Raw genomic sequence first — 14,197 nt, 5'->3', positions numbered from 1 at the left:
TGACCAAAATTATACGCAGTTGAAGCACTGGAAATCCTAAATAATTTTGTTTGTTACTGTTGAGCAAACATCAAGGGACATGTAATGTACAGATTTATTGAAGGACAAATATCAAAGGAAAAATTAATTATTAAATTCCATTGTAGCTACAAGGTATCAGTTTTCCTTGTATTGAGCTTTCCAAATGCTGTGCATTTGGGGCTGATCCAGTGGGGCATATACGTGTGTTAAAACAGCTATCTGGTAATTAAGTCAGTGAGGCAATGTTAAAGGTTGTAAAAGCAAATGTAAAGATGCTTGAATGCTTTGCTTGATAGTAAGATGGTCCCTCATTATCCAAAGTAAAAACTTTCTTCATTCTTTTCCTTCAATAAGATTTTTGTTTTTTTGGTATTTTGAAGCAGTTTGCTTCTATGATGGCTTTTAATGACATATTTTTGATGCCCTAAGTAATTTTCATTGTGTTTGTGTTAAGGTTTCAGATCATCCTTTGCGTCCTGTTCACACACCAACTATGAGATCACCATATATTGGTTCAGGACTCTCTGTGCCAAAGGTACATTAAAATTCTGCCAGGAAGATGTTCCAGAACCACACTTGCATTTGTTCTCTTAACATGTTGTCAGCTAATGCCACCAGCACTGAGACATTAGGCATTAGGGTACAGATGCCAGTGCCACTTATAGCCAAACTACAAATCTCAGAAAGTAGACATGACAGATTTAACACGTACCTGCCCCCAATAATGCAGATGTACATGCCTTTGGCCCCTTCCACACATGCACAGTAATGCACATTCAGTCCACCTTCACAATTGTTTGAAAGTGAATTTTGCTGTTCCGCACAGTAAAATCCAGCTTCAAAGTGGATTGAAAGTGGATTGAAAGTGCATTATTCTGCATGTGCGAAGGGGCCTCATAGTAGGCTTCTGCAGTTTTTTGCATTTTGTAAGCTAACAGTAGTAAGGTGTCCTGTTACAACCTTCAAAACTTACTGGACAGAGGGATGCCTCTAAAGGACGGAGATTGAGTGGTTTCCTAGTCAGGTATTTCTAAGCATAATTCTAAATTATCTGATTAACTACACAGATACAGTAGGAATTCTTTCTCAAATAATATTTCTCCTGGAAAGAAAACAAATTTACATTTGTTCACCACCAAGTGCTAAAAAAGGCAGACTCCATAGTTAAGTTTCTAAACCTTAGATACTTACTGTGCAATCCCAAGGGGAGGCCTGAAGCCACATTGGAAGCAGTGGAAAGGTTGCACCAGCATCCGTACGACCAGCACTGTGTAGAGTGGCACAGATGCCAAGGGACTTACCCCGACAGCCATCCACCACAGTGGCCAAACCTAGCAGTTGGGCCCTGCAGCAGCTGGCCACCACAGCAAATGCCAGGGAGCATTCCCACGGTCATTCCTGGAGGCAAAGCTGACCTTTGTCAACTTCCAATGCACTTTGGCCCAGGAACACCTCCTTCCAGAGGCACAGACTTATGCGTGCAAAAAGCATGGCATAAATTGTTCAGGAAAATGGGTTACCTGGGGATAGGTGAGTGTTTTCTCCCTCTCTTCTGGCACCTGTTCTGCCAGTTCCCCCTTTGGAGGTTGTGCCATGGCACTGTTCCTGCCCACCGCTCTACTCCCCCTCCTTTGGATTGGGCTGTAAGTCATTCAGGCAGTATGACTGTTCATTATGTACAAATCAGAATATTGAAACTGTTTTGCAGACAGCTCTTTTCAGTTACTCCAATTTAATGCATTTGAATCAGTGGCTTAGATTTGAATAACTCTACATAGCATTGCTTAAGCCAAAATGGTTTTCTAGTCTTTTTTGTGGAATATACATAAGTTTAAGGGTGTTATATTTTAAGTTTCTGACTTTGATAGTCTCGCTTCGGGTTTCAGATGAGAGACAGGTCAGCATTCATTAGATTACTATTTAAATAACAAGATAAGTCATCAATAATAGCTGAAATATTTTAAGCTGTGACAGCAGCCAGAGTTTTGTATACAAACTTTCAGCTAAATCAGTCTTTTAATCTAACATCTGCCTTTGGATATATCATTTTTGGTTAGCGAAGCACTTTCACCTAACCTGTATCTTTTTATTTCGCAGCCTAAGGCCCATCAGTTTGTAGTGAAATCCTTTAATACCCCTACAAAATGTAATCAGTGTACCTCTTTGATGGTTGGCTTAATAAGACAAGGCTGTACTTGTGAAGGTAAGAAGACTGACATATATAAAACAATCTCTATTTGTGTTGAAAATTGCAGAGCCAGTTTTATTATATCACAAGTAAACAGTAGTGAATCTTTCCTTTTGATGCTTAAAACACATACTTCTTTGTACCAGGATATAAGTGATGTAATGCACACATGAGTGTGGTTCATTCTAAATACAATGCAGAAAAAATATGTGTAATTTAGTGATTAACTGAAACCAGTCATACAATATTGTTTTCACACAGACTATTGTTTCTGATTTTTGCTGATTTGGGGTGTCTGAAAAGCATCAGTTAATTTTAATAGCAGCTATTAAATCTCCAGGGAATTGCTGAAGGCCAAGAAGGCAGGTCTGCTACAGGATATCTGCTTTGGGGTCACATTTAGCTAAAGCAGACAAATAACTGTAGAATGAATGTTTCCCTTTAAGCTTGTTATGGCAGCTTCTAATACTTTGGAAATATTGAGGGAGAGGTTGCAGACTACAGCCATCTGTCAATCCTGTGCTTCATACTTTGTACTTTAGCTATATTGTTAGCTTGTTTATCATCTTCCAGAACGTAAACAGTGAAATATTTGAATAGTTCATGTATATGCAGGAGCCCGCCTTCCACTTTGAAAGATAAAGTCTGCTGAAATAACAGAATCTTATGGCCCCTTAAAAACTAACAAATTTATTGTGGCATATTCTTTTATGAGGCAGAGATTGTCATCAGATACAAGTGGGTATTCACAGAGGCTTATGATGATGCAATAAATTAATTAGTTTTGGGGTACCGAAAGACTCTTACAGGGCAATCCTAAGGAGAGTTACTCCAGTCTAAGCCAACTCAATTTAGAATTGCACAGTTAGTATGGGTGCATCAGATTTGACATGGCCACCTTTAAGAAATCAAGTTTTCATTAATGAACAACAAAGTTTACAATTGGGATGTCATTTGTGAAATTCATTTGTTATTGTGCTTAACAGAGAAGGATGTTTGTTTGAAGTAGAAATTTTATTTTCCCCCCTCAGTATGTGGATTTTCATGCCATGTGACCTGTGCAGATAAGGCGCCTGCAGTGTGTCCTATCCCACCTGAACAGACGAAGGGTCCTTTGGGGATTGACCCACAGAAAGGCATAGGAACTGCTTATGAAGGGCATGTCCGAGTAAGTAATGGAAAACTGACTTTCTTAGCTTGCTGGCTAACTTCTTGTTCAGTTAGATGAATACATTGAAGTGAAACATTGTTCCATTGCTTGAAAGGATTCATTTATCCTGTAATTGTCTTTCTGAGGTTGTATTTGACAGCAACAAGAGAGAACATCTCACAGTAGATATTGTAAAGTTTATTTGAATATTTTGTGGTGGTGTTGTCCATATTATTATTATTTTCAACTGTCATACCCCCTCCCCCAGAATCATTTGGTAGAAAATGTGGCAACAAAAATCCTATCTGGAATCAGCCACTTGGGACACGTAACACCAATGCTTCCTGTTTGTTTCCTAATCAAGTGCTAGTCATTACCTTTTGAAGCCCTTTACAACTTAGGCCCTTCACCACATCTCCCATATATGTTGCAGCATGCCATCTGTGCCCTTGCAATGCCTCCTTTTTAAGGTGTTCTCTGTTAGGATGTCTATTTGGCAATCTTCAGGTTGCAGATTTTTTTTGTGCTAAAAGGCAGTTCTTTGGTAAGGCCTTCCAGAGTAGATGCTGAGGTAGTCTTTATTCTCTGTCTTCAGGAAGGCATGTAAAATGACCTTATTTCAAAGGGCATTTAGTGGAGATTTTATTTTAGCAAATCTGACTATGCTGTTCTATCTCACGTGTTGTCTTTTTATCTTGCTGATCTGTTTTTCGTATACGTTTTACACATTTGCAATTTGTTATTGCTTTGGTAGCTGCTTCATATCTGAGATGAGATGGGACATAAATAGCTTAAATAACTAAGACCCCTCAGAACTGCAGTTTTTTGAAAGGTCAGGAGATCTCTAATAACATAATCTCTGCAATCTCAGATTACAGCAAAACTAGTGACCTGGCAGCTAAGCCAACTTGTTTTTCAATTTAAATGTTCCCTTGAACTAGTTAAGATCAAACTTTGCATCTTCAAGGACAAATGAAATTGCTGACATAAAATTAAATTGTTTTCATTTGAGAATTATTGAAATCAATTTTGTTACAGGTCCCTAAACCGACGGGAGTGAAGAAAGGGTGGCAGAGAGCACTAGCTGTTGTTTGTGACTTCAAGCTGTTTCTTTATGATATTGCAGAAGGAAAAGCATCCCAGCCCAATGTGGTAGTGAGTCAGGTTCTTGATATGAGGTAAGAAGCATCATGTGATTTTTTTAAATACCAAAAATGATAAATGACCTTTGACATTAGAGTTATATTTTTTGGATTTATATTTCTGGAAGTGAACATACTTTGCTAAAGATATACCCGAAGCAAATTAAAAATAGAATGACAGAAATTGAATCAGAAGTCTAAATTCAGTGCTTTCAAAAGTCCCCTTCTAGGCTTCCGGTTGGGTCGCGACGAAACTAGCCGCTCCCGGGGGAGTGTGCACTCCGAGCCTGTTTTCTTTTTTTAAAAAAAACACCCTGAAAGTGGTTTTCAGCTCCCCTGGAAAAAAGGGGGAGACTTGGCGCAAGTTCAAGCTTCCAAAAATCCTAAGGGTCTCAGGTTAAAGAAACTGAGACGCCGTGAAGGAAGGGAAGAAGCACACCAACAAACGGGCAGGACGGAGGAGGGCAATAAAGCCATTAGCAGAGCGACCTAATTGCCTCTGGCAGAACAGAAAACAGAGAAAAGGTTTGGCTGATAAATTGACTGCCAGAGGAACCTCATTATTGGCACCGGTGAGAAAAAAACCAGGAGAAAGAAAAGAGCTCTGTAGAAACAACAAAAGAGAAGACGCTGGGGAAATCCCGTACTGACCACCCAGAGTGAGTAAACAGCGAACTTACGGTGGCTAAAGAGGAGGGTGGAACGGGAGAAGAGCGAAACGGGAGAGGAGTGTTCGGCCAGCTCATTCCCTGTGTAGCTTAAAAAGAATTGTTTATAAGAGGCACTTGGCAGTTTGCCAGAATAAACAAGCGGAAGCAGGGAAGTGCGGAGAACACGGTTGATCCCGGAAGAGAAAAGAGGACGTTTAAAAACCATAGAGAAACAATAGAGAAAGGAAGAGCACAGAGCTTGCGCAGAAAGAGGAAGACGAATAAGCAATGAACTGCGGGGAAAGGATGGAAGGCTAAGTAAAAAACGGAGGCAGTTTAGAAGAGGCAAAACCTCCCCCCCCCCTTCTTTTCATTCCTTCTTTAAGAAAGAGCTCCCTTTGGCAGAAAAAAAAATAGAAAGGCACAATGGCAACAAGGAATAATGCCAAGAAGGGGGTTCAAGACTTAAAAGACTTGAAAACTCCGGATAAAAACGGTGATGATATGAATAGCAAACTGGAAAAAATGACTGAGATGATGGCTCTAATGCATGAAGACACGAAAGAGACAATTGTTACATTCCAGGATGAAATTAAAGATGGATTTACCAAACTAGAAAATCGGCTGGATAAGATGGAATCAGAGCTGACAGGAGTAAAAAAAGAACTTAACCAACTGAAGAAAATGGAAGAGAGTATTATAGAGATGAAACATGAAATTAAGATAGCAAACAACAATATTGCTACCTTGGATGTCAGAACAGGAATAGTGAAGAATGGAATAGAAGAAGTCAAAAACCAGATGGCCCTATTAGAATTAAAGATGAAAGAAAACGTACTACGGCTGAGAGGCTGTGAAGAGACAGAGGACGAGGACTTGAAGGTTATAATTGTGGAAGCAATTGCGGAACTGTTATCAGTAGGAAAAGAAGAAATTTGGGATGCTATTGATAAGATCTATAGAATAAACTCTAGAGTTGCAAGAACTAGAAAATTACCCAGAGACATAAATGTAACATTTACAAAGAAAATCTACAGAGATGAGATCCTTCAAGCCCATGCGAAAAAGAAGCTTACAGTAGGACAAAAACAAGTGATCGTCCTCAAAGAGATACCAGCACATATACGTAGAAAAAGGAAGGGCTACCAACCAATAGTGTCCTGGCTGAATGAGAACAAGATTACCTTCAGATGGTTACAACTGGAAGGACTTACCTTTACCCAGAACTTTAAATGAATTACAGTGGATTCGCTTGAAGGAATGGACAATTTTCTGGAACAATATAAGAAGAAGATTATAATGAAGGAGTAAATAAAAGGAGGAAGGAAGGAAGGAGAAGTATACTTTTAAATATCCTTAAAAAAAATTTTTTCGCTTTCTTCGAATAATTTATTAATGTATAAGAATTGATTTGTAATTAATGGGTTGGCTAAAGGAATATAGAGTTATTAAATACTAGGTTTGCTATGAATGAAATAGTAAATGATATTAAGACTATGTAATCAGAGAATAATAAATGTAATATTACGCTATAATATGAGACACAAGTAAGGCATATGCAAGAGGTCTATTAAGACAACAGGATAAACAAACGAAACAAAAGAGATACAAAAAATTAAATATGCTAAATGAGGAATTAGGGAACTTGGAAAAGGAATTTAAAAGAAGACCAGGAAATAAAAAAATTGATAGACGAATAGAAAGAACCAAAGCGAAAATTAAAGGATTGTTGTTAGAAGAGACATATAAAAAATGAGATACCTCAGACAAAGAGAATTTGAATGGGCAAATAAACCCGGAAAATGGCTAACGTATAAATTTAGAAAGAGGAGAGACAGGAGGATAATCGCAGCAATTAGAGAAAAGGATAAAATATTTAGAAAAGATGAAGATATAGAAAGGTGCTTAACACAGTTTTATAAAAAATTATATACAGAGGAAATAAAGACCGATGAAAAAGAAATAGAAACATTTTTAGAAGATATTGATATTCCAATAGCTGAGAGAGAAGTAATAAATGAATTAAACAAACCAATAACAGTAGCAGAAATACAAGATAATATAAAACAACTAAAGAAAGATAAGTCACCAGGGCCAGATGGACTTACAGAAAAATATTATAAACAATTACAAACAGTCCTGTTACCTAAATTAGAAAAGGTTTTCAACAATATAATGAACGGAAAAAAGCTGCCCAAATCATGGCTGGAAACGGAGATAACTTTGATTCCAAAAGAAAAAACTGAAATATTAGAACCAAGTAAATTTAGGCCGATTTCTTTGCTCAATCAGGATTATAAATTATTTACAAAAAATTTTAGTGAAAGATTAAAAAATACGTAGGGAAATACGTAAACGAGAACCAAGTGGGATTTATCCCGGGAAGACAAGCAAAAAACAATATCAGAACAGTACTAGACATCATTGAATATGCAGAAAAAAACTCAACAACAAAACTAGCTCTGGTATTCCTAGATGCATTTAAAGCATTTGACAGTGTGAATTGGAGTTTTATGCTAAAAGGATTAGAAAAAAGAGGAATAATAGGTCCATTCTTAAGTGCAATCAAAGCCATATACCATACACAAATAGCAAAGATTAGAATAAATAACCAACTGTCCAAACAAATTAATATAACTAAAGGAACTAGACAAGGCTGCCCACTCTCCCCACTTTTATTTATATTGTATATAGATATATTGACCAAGAAATTCGAAAAGGAAAAAATATGGAAAGGACTGAAAGTAAAAAATCAAACGTATAAGTATAAAGCATACGCAGATGATTTAGTATTGATTATAGAAGACCCTATAGAGAATGTTCCCGGAGTAAACAATATTTTAGAAAAATTTGGGAAACTAGCAGGATTAAAAATTAACACCGATAAAACGAAGACGTTGTTGCTTAACCTAAAACAGAAAGAGATGGAAGAATTTAAAAAAAACATGTGAATTTGAAATAACGAACAAAGTGAAATATTTGGGTATAGAGTTAAGAACGAGAAATAATAATCTGTTTGAAGATAATTATGGGGAAATCTGGCATAAAATTAAACAAGATTTAGAGCAGTGGAGGGGATTGTTTCTATCATTATCTGGGAGAATAGCGGTGATTAAGAACAATGTTTTACCGAAATTAATGTATTATTACCAAAACCTGCCAGTAATATTATCAGACAAAATATTTACAAAAGGGAAGTTGATTATCAACAAGTTCATATGGAATGGCAAACGAAATAGAATTAAATATTTACAAATGATTAAGAAAAAATTAGATGGGGGCTTTGCACTACCAGATTTAAAACTGTATTACGAAGCATGCGCGATAGCGTGGATAAAAGAATGGATAGAACTGTCAAATATTAATATACTTACCTTAGAGGGCTATAACCTGTACAGGGGATGGCATGATTTCCTCTTCCCTATAGAGAAAAAGAAAAATTATAGTAATTTTAACTCACAATTAATTAGAAAATCATTAGCCAGAGTATGGCTAAAATATAAAAATTGGTTCTATGATAAGATCCCCCTATGGATCTCTAGAGTAGAGTCTTTAAAATTAAAAGAATTCAGAGAAAACGAAAGATGGGAAGATTACAAAGAATTGTTAAAGATAGAAGACAGAGAAGTAAAATTGAAAGAAAGAGAAGATATTAAAATTCAGGGCAAAATGTGCCAATGGTTCCATTATATACAATTACGAGAAACATTTAATAAAGACAAAGAAAAAGGGGGTTTCCAAACAAAAAAGAATGAATTCGAAAAGGCAGTGTTGGAAGACACCAAAAAAACAATTCAAAAAGTTTATAATCTGCTGTTGAGTTACAAGACAGAGCCAGAGAATGTAAGCGAGAACATGATTAAATGGGCTCAAGATATTGGGAGGAATATATTAATAGAAGAATGGGAGAAGCTATGGAGGAATAACTTAAAATTTACTTTGGCAATGGATCTAAAAGAAAAATTTTAAAAAATGTATCATCGATGGTATTATACCCCAACGAAGTTATATAAAATGAAAAGCGTGAATAATGATAAATGTTGGAAGTGTAAAAAAAGGCCTGGGACTTTTAAACACATGTGGTGGGAGTGCAGTGTAATAAAGAAATACTGGGAAGAGATAATCAAAACCATGGAAGAAATCCTAAAATTCAAAATTCAAAGAAGAGCTGAGATTTTCCTTCTCGGTCTATACAATGACAATAATAAAGATATAAAAAATAATAATAAATTGTTTTTGTACCTAATTACGACGGCAAGAATAGAAATTGCTAAATACTGGAGAGAACCTATAGCCCCAAATATAGAAGAATGGAAAAGGAGAATATACCAAGTAATGGAAGTGGACAAATTAACTTGTATGATAAAAGATGAATCCGATAAATTTAAAAGAACCTGGAAACCATACATTGAATACCTAGATAAAACAGTATAATATAGAAAACAATAGGGAAAAAACTATACAGAGGGAGAGAGTGGTAATGTAAGTGAATAACAGATCTGTTCTCTTTCATTCAACGAATCTCTCTTTTCATAAACTTACATTTTGATTTTCAAGGAAGACAGACATGGAAGAAGATAGACCGCAGGAAGAAAATTTTTAAAAAAGGAGATCTGAACTTAAGATCAAGAAGAAGATAATGACGAACAACATTGATTAATATGCTATTATCATGTTTAAATGGTTTACTGAATACTATGATTTGATAGATGACAATGATGTTTAGTAATAAATAATGGATATATAAGATGGAATGTGGGAAAGAGGAAACTATTAAAGAAAATGTAAATATAGAGATAAGTTCAGTATCAGAAGTATTATTATTTTCCAGCAAATATGTACATGGCAGGGTAATAAATATAGAAAAGGAAGTAGACCTGGAACTAGAGTACTACATACACGGAGCTAATTGATGAGGTAGAAGAGCCTACCTTAGAAATAGGTAGAGCCTAATAGAGACCTTAAGGGGTCCTTAAGGCCAGAAACTATGGCAGAATCATCGTAGTAGTATTTTATAAATTAGATTTAAGATTGATGTATATGCCAACGTGATGTATGTAATGGACATAAGATATCAATGTTAGATATCTATGATAAGTTGTTAATCTTGTATTTGTTTTGTTTTTAACAAACTTAATAAAATTTCTATTAAAAAAAAAGAAGTCTAAATTCAGTGCTCCAGCTACTGGCACATACTCAAAGGAAACTACTTTAATAACCATTGTGAAAAAAAATAGAAGAGAACAACAAAAAAGGAAGAACAAGAGATCTAGTCCACAGGATCCAAGAAATCAAAAGGAAATTTAAAGCACAGCTAGGCATTCTGAAAGTTCAACATTAACAGAACAGGACAAAATAAAGAAAAGATGGGAGCAATGCACTGAAAAGCTATACAGAAGACCTGAAACGATGACAGATTCCTTCAAAGAAACCTCTTTCAAAGGACCTGCAATTTTAGAAAGTAAGGTGGAAGTGTCAGCAGACACAGAGCGGTACTACTCAGTGTAGATAAGTAGAGACAGTAGTCCACAGATATACCAGACACAACCACTCCCCATTTTTAGTCAAATCAGATGTCCAAGTGTTATGGCTTCCTGACAGTACTTTTTGGAAAGAGGACATAGGGCGTTTTCCCACTTACTAGTAGCTGCGCGCTACTGTAGGCAAGTGTCTGACAACCAGGCTTCACCACCTTTGCCAGGCTTATGCAAACAGGTAATAGCAGCACCTTTGACACATCGGGCAAACATATTTGCCTTGTCTATAGCTCGCTCCCTGCACCATGGTGTGCCCCCCACTTTCAAAGTTTTCAAACAGAATGACAAAGTTAGTGCACATTTTGATTCAGCCCTGTTTTGATCAGCTACCCAGACAGGAGAAAATGTGTTAGGTTTTCTAATCCAACCATACTTGAATTAATCAGATATAAGTGCAGTGCAATATGCCTTTGTGCTGTTCTTTTTAAACTGAAAATCAGAGCAATTTAATGAAAGTTCAGTTTCTGCAGTGCTATATAATATGATCATTTTAGTTTTTCAGTAGTCCAATAAACATCTACTCCATGATAAACAATGTTTGTCTTTCTACAGGGATGAAGAATTTTCAGTGAGTTCAGTCTTGGCTTCTGATGTCATCCATGCAAATCGAAAAGATATCCCCTGTATCTTTAGAGTAAGTGGTATATATTATGATTGAAACATGCTCTGCTAAAGAGTAGAAACAACCCAAATGTGTCTTTTTTGTTTGTTTTTCAGCTTCACTACTGTTCTTGAGATAGCTCTGTTTTTTATTGTATTTCTTTGTATCTCTTGAAATGTCTTTTTGTATTGCCAAGTGTGCACATCGAAGACGGACAGTTCCTGCTCTAGGAAACCTTCCAGTCCCTGACCTAGACCACTAGGAGCAGCTCATGGAAGTTCCCAAGACCTAGAAACTGTCTGACAAAGCTTGGGGAAGCTTCCTTATTCCACTGAGCTTTGAGATTGAGTCCCTTTGTGATAACTTTCTGTAAACATTCCCCTAAAGTCCATCAGATCGTTGGCATAGCTATTAGTAGTCATTGGATCTTGCATGGTTTTTTCTGAGCTGCATTTAGTCAACATGTGAACGAAAGCTGGGAAATATGATTATTTATTTTCCTATACCGCCCAACCCACGAAGTGCTCTGCGCGGTGAACAATAAGGCCAAAAGAGGCAAACCCAATATACAGTAATAAAATATAAACATATAAAACATTAAAATCCTTAAAACACAGTAGCAGCATCACACAGAAATTTTGGCAGGGCCCAATCCAACTATTGGCAGAAGGACGGTATAGATGGAAACAGAGGGAGGCATCATGGGGGGCGACGGGCAGCAACTCCGCAGCCAGCCTCCCCAAAGGCCTGGTGGAACAACTCAGTTTTACAGGCCCTGTGGAACGCCTCAAGGTCCTGCAGGGTCCTAACAGTTGGAGGGAGAGCGTTCCACCAGGCAGGAGCTAGGGCTTTAAAAGCATCATTGAGGGGTGAGGGACAACCAGTAAATTCGCCTCTGCAGAGCACAGAGGCCTATTTGGGACATATGGGGTCAGACGGTCCTGAAGGTATGAGGGCCCCAGGCCGTGGAGGGCCTTAAAGGTTAACACCATCACCTTGAAGATGATCCGGAATTCCACTGGGAGCCAAAAATATATTTTTAAATTTTCTTATAGTTTGCGTAGTTATTTGAGCTGAAAATGGAAAATTATGAACATTTGATTCAACTCTACTTACAAATTTTGTTTGAACTTGAAAATAATGCAGAATGACCTCTATATCATAATTTATTCTGTTTATTTCCACTGTTGCAACCTTTAAAACTTCTAGCTCCTTTCATATTCTTCTGAAGCTGCTGGTGTAATTTACCAGACTTATTTTACATTTTGAATTAGTTCTAACTCTCCAAGTTGGTCACACTGAACAGAAACTTCTTATAAGAAAATAAGGCGTGGATTGAAATGGAGATTAAAAGACTGTTCTATTACTTTAGCCATAGTTATTCATAAGTGCACACATATAAAATAGTTTTAACTGCTGTTTGAAATATATTTGGTTTTCATCATTTTCCATAGCAAAATTGCAATAGTACTTTAGCAAATGATATATATAGAGAGAGAAGGAAAGGGAGAGACTGTTGCTCAGAGGGTTTTCACACACCCACTCACTGCCATGCATATCCTTTCACCAAGTAACAATTGTTGGAAAGATTTTTCATATCCAGCTAGTGCAAATACAAATATGAATGTCTTCCTGATACTCAGAAGGCTTAGGTTTCTTCAATTTCTTGACAACCAAAAATCTGATTCTATACCACTAGAAAATAACTAATCCGGCTTTAATATAGTCTTTATTAGAAGGTCTGTTACAATTGGCTATTAGAGAACTAATCCTTCTAAATGAAATACAGGGCCCTTCCCTTGCATGTTTTACAGGAAGCTGATGCCTTTCAAATAACTTTTTTTCTTAGTTTTTCTCTTCCCCCACCCCCACTTGCTTTATTATTGTTGTGTTTAATGTATGTGGATATCATCAGTGTGTCTAATTCTCAACATGGCAAAATCTGTCAATACATAAATTCAGAGACTGGAGCCATGATCAGATCTTTCTACCTATCAGTTGCATTCAACATGTTTGTTTTTTTACCAATATAAACTTATGGAGAAATTAGAAAAGCCCCCAATTTTTAAAAAAATCTGAAATCTTAATGGGGGGGTGTAACACATTCTCATAATACAAGCAGCATCTGGAACTTTAAGAATGAATGTTTTCAATTGCAGTTGCTAGGTAGCCACAACAGTATTGTCCTCCTTCCAGCCTTGGTTTCTATCAATAAGAGTTGGGTGTTGGCAGGGCCCTTACTAGGCCTCATAGGGAGGACTCTTTGAGGCCAGTCCTGACAGCAACCATCAGGTGACTTGATAATGCATGACTTCTGTTACTCACCCAAGAACAGCTGATCAATACTATTCAACAGGACTCATTCACAAAAGCTAGTATGGTGTATTGGTTACAGTTTTGATATTCTTATCTGTATTAGTAAACTTTGGAATGTATTGTATTGTTGAGTTTCTCAGTCTATTTAGTGTAAGCATGGCTCAAATTATGTACAAAAATGTGTACCTGTATTTTGTGCATCATAAATGCCACGGCAGCTACTTCTTCATCTAGCATAAAGATGGATGTGTGTTTTTTTCCAGGTTACAGCTTCCCAACTATCAGCATGCAGTAATAAGTGTTCAATCCTGATCCTGGCTGATAGTGAGAATGACAAGAGCAAATGGGTAGGAGTCCTGAATGAGTTACACAGGATTTTAAAGAAGAACAAACTCAAGGATCGCTCAGTCTATGTTCCCAAAGAGGCCTATGACAGCACCTTGCCCCTCATTAAAACGACACAGGCAGCAGCAATCATAGGTAAATATTTGCTGTGAGAAATAACTACTTGATTTGAATTCTAGCACTGCCTTCATTATCCTTTATCCTTTGGGTAAATCAGTGACTTAGCAAAGATTAGCTAAGTTTAATG

General features: G+C 36.8%; 1 protein-coding gene across 7 annotated transcripts in view; it reads left to right on the top strand.

Moving 5' to 3' along the window:
- The window catches only part of CDC42BPA (CDC42 binding protein kinase alpha), a 201,204-nt gene that overhangs the window by 158,649 nt on the left and 28,358 nt on the right, over window positions 1-14,197 (top strand). For all 7 annotated transcript variants that reach the window (XM_048508656.1, XM_048509047.1, XM_048508957.1 and 4 more), the window contains 6 exons: window positions 476-556; window positions 2,119-2,224; window positions 3,241-3,377; window positions 4,398-4,537; window positions 11,241-11,322; window positions 13,869-14,085. In XM_048508656.1, the coding sequence (XP_048364613.1) occupies window positions 476-556; window positions 2,119-2,224; window positions 3,241-3,377; window positions 4,398-4,537; window positions 11,241-11,322; window positions 13,869-14,085 (763 nt within the window). The remainder of the gene's footprint in view (window positions 1-475; window positions 557-2,118; window positions 2,225-3,240; window positions 3,378-4,397; window positions 4,538-11,240; window positions 11,323-13,868; window positions 14,086-14,197) is intronic.

This window comes from Sphaerodactylus townsendi, linkage group LG01 (genome assembly GCF_021028975.2).
Source record: "Sphaerodactylus townsendi isolate TG3544 linkage group LG01, MPM_Stown_v2.3, whole genome shotgun sequence".
Taxonomy (NCBI): Eukaryota; Metazoa; Chordata; class Lepidosauria; order Squamata; family Sphaerodactylidae; genus Sphaerodactylus; species Sphaerodactylus townsendi.
The sequence above is the reverse complement of the archived record's forward strand: the minus strand, read 5'-3'. Positions and strand labels throughout refer to the sequence as shown.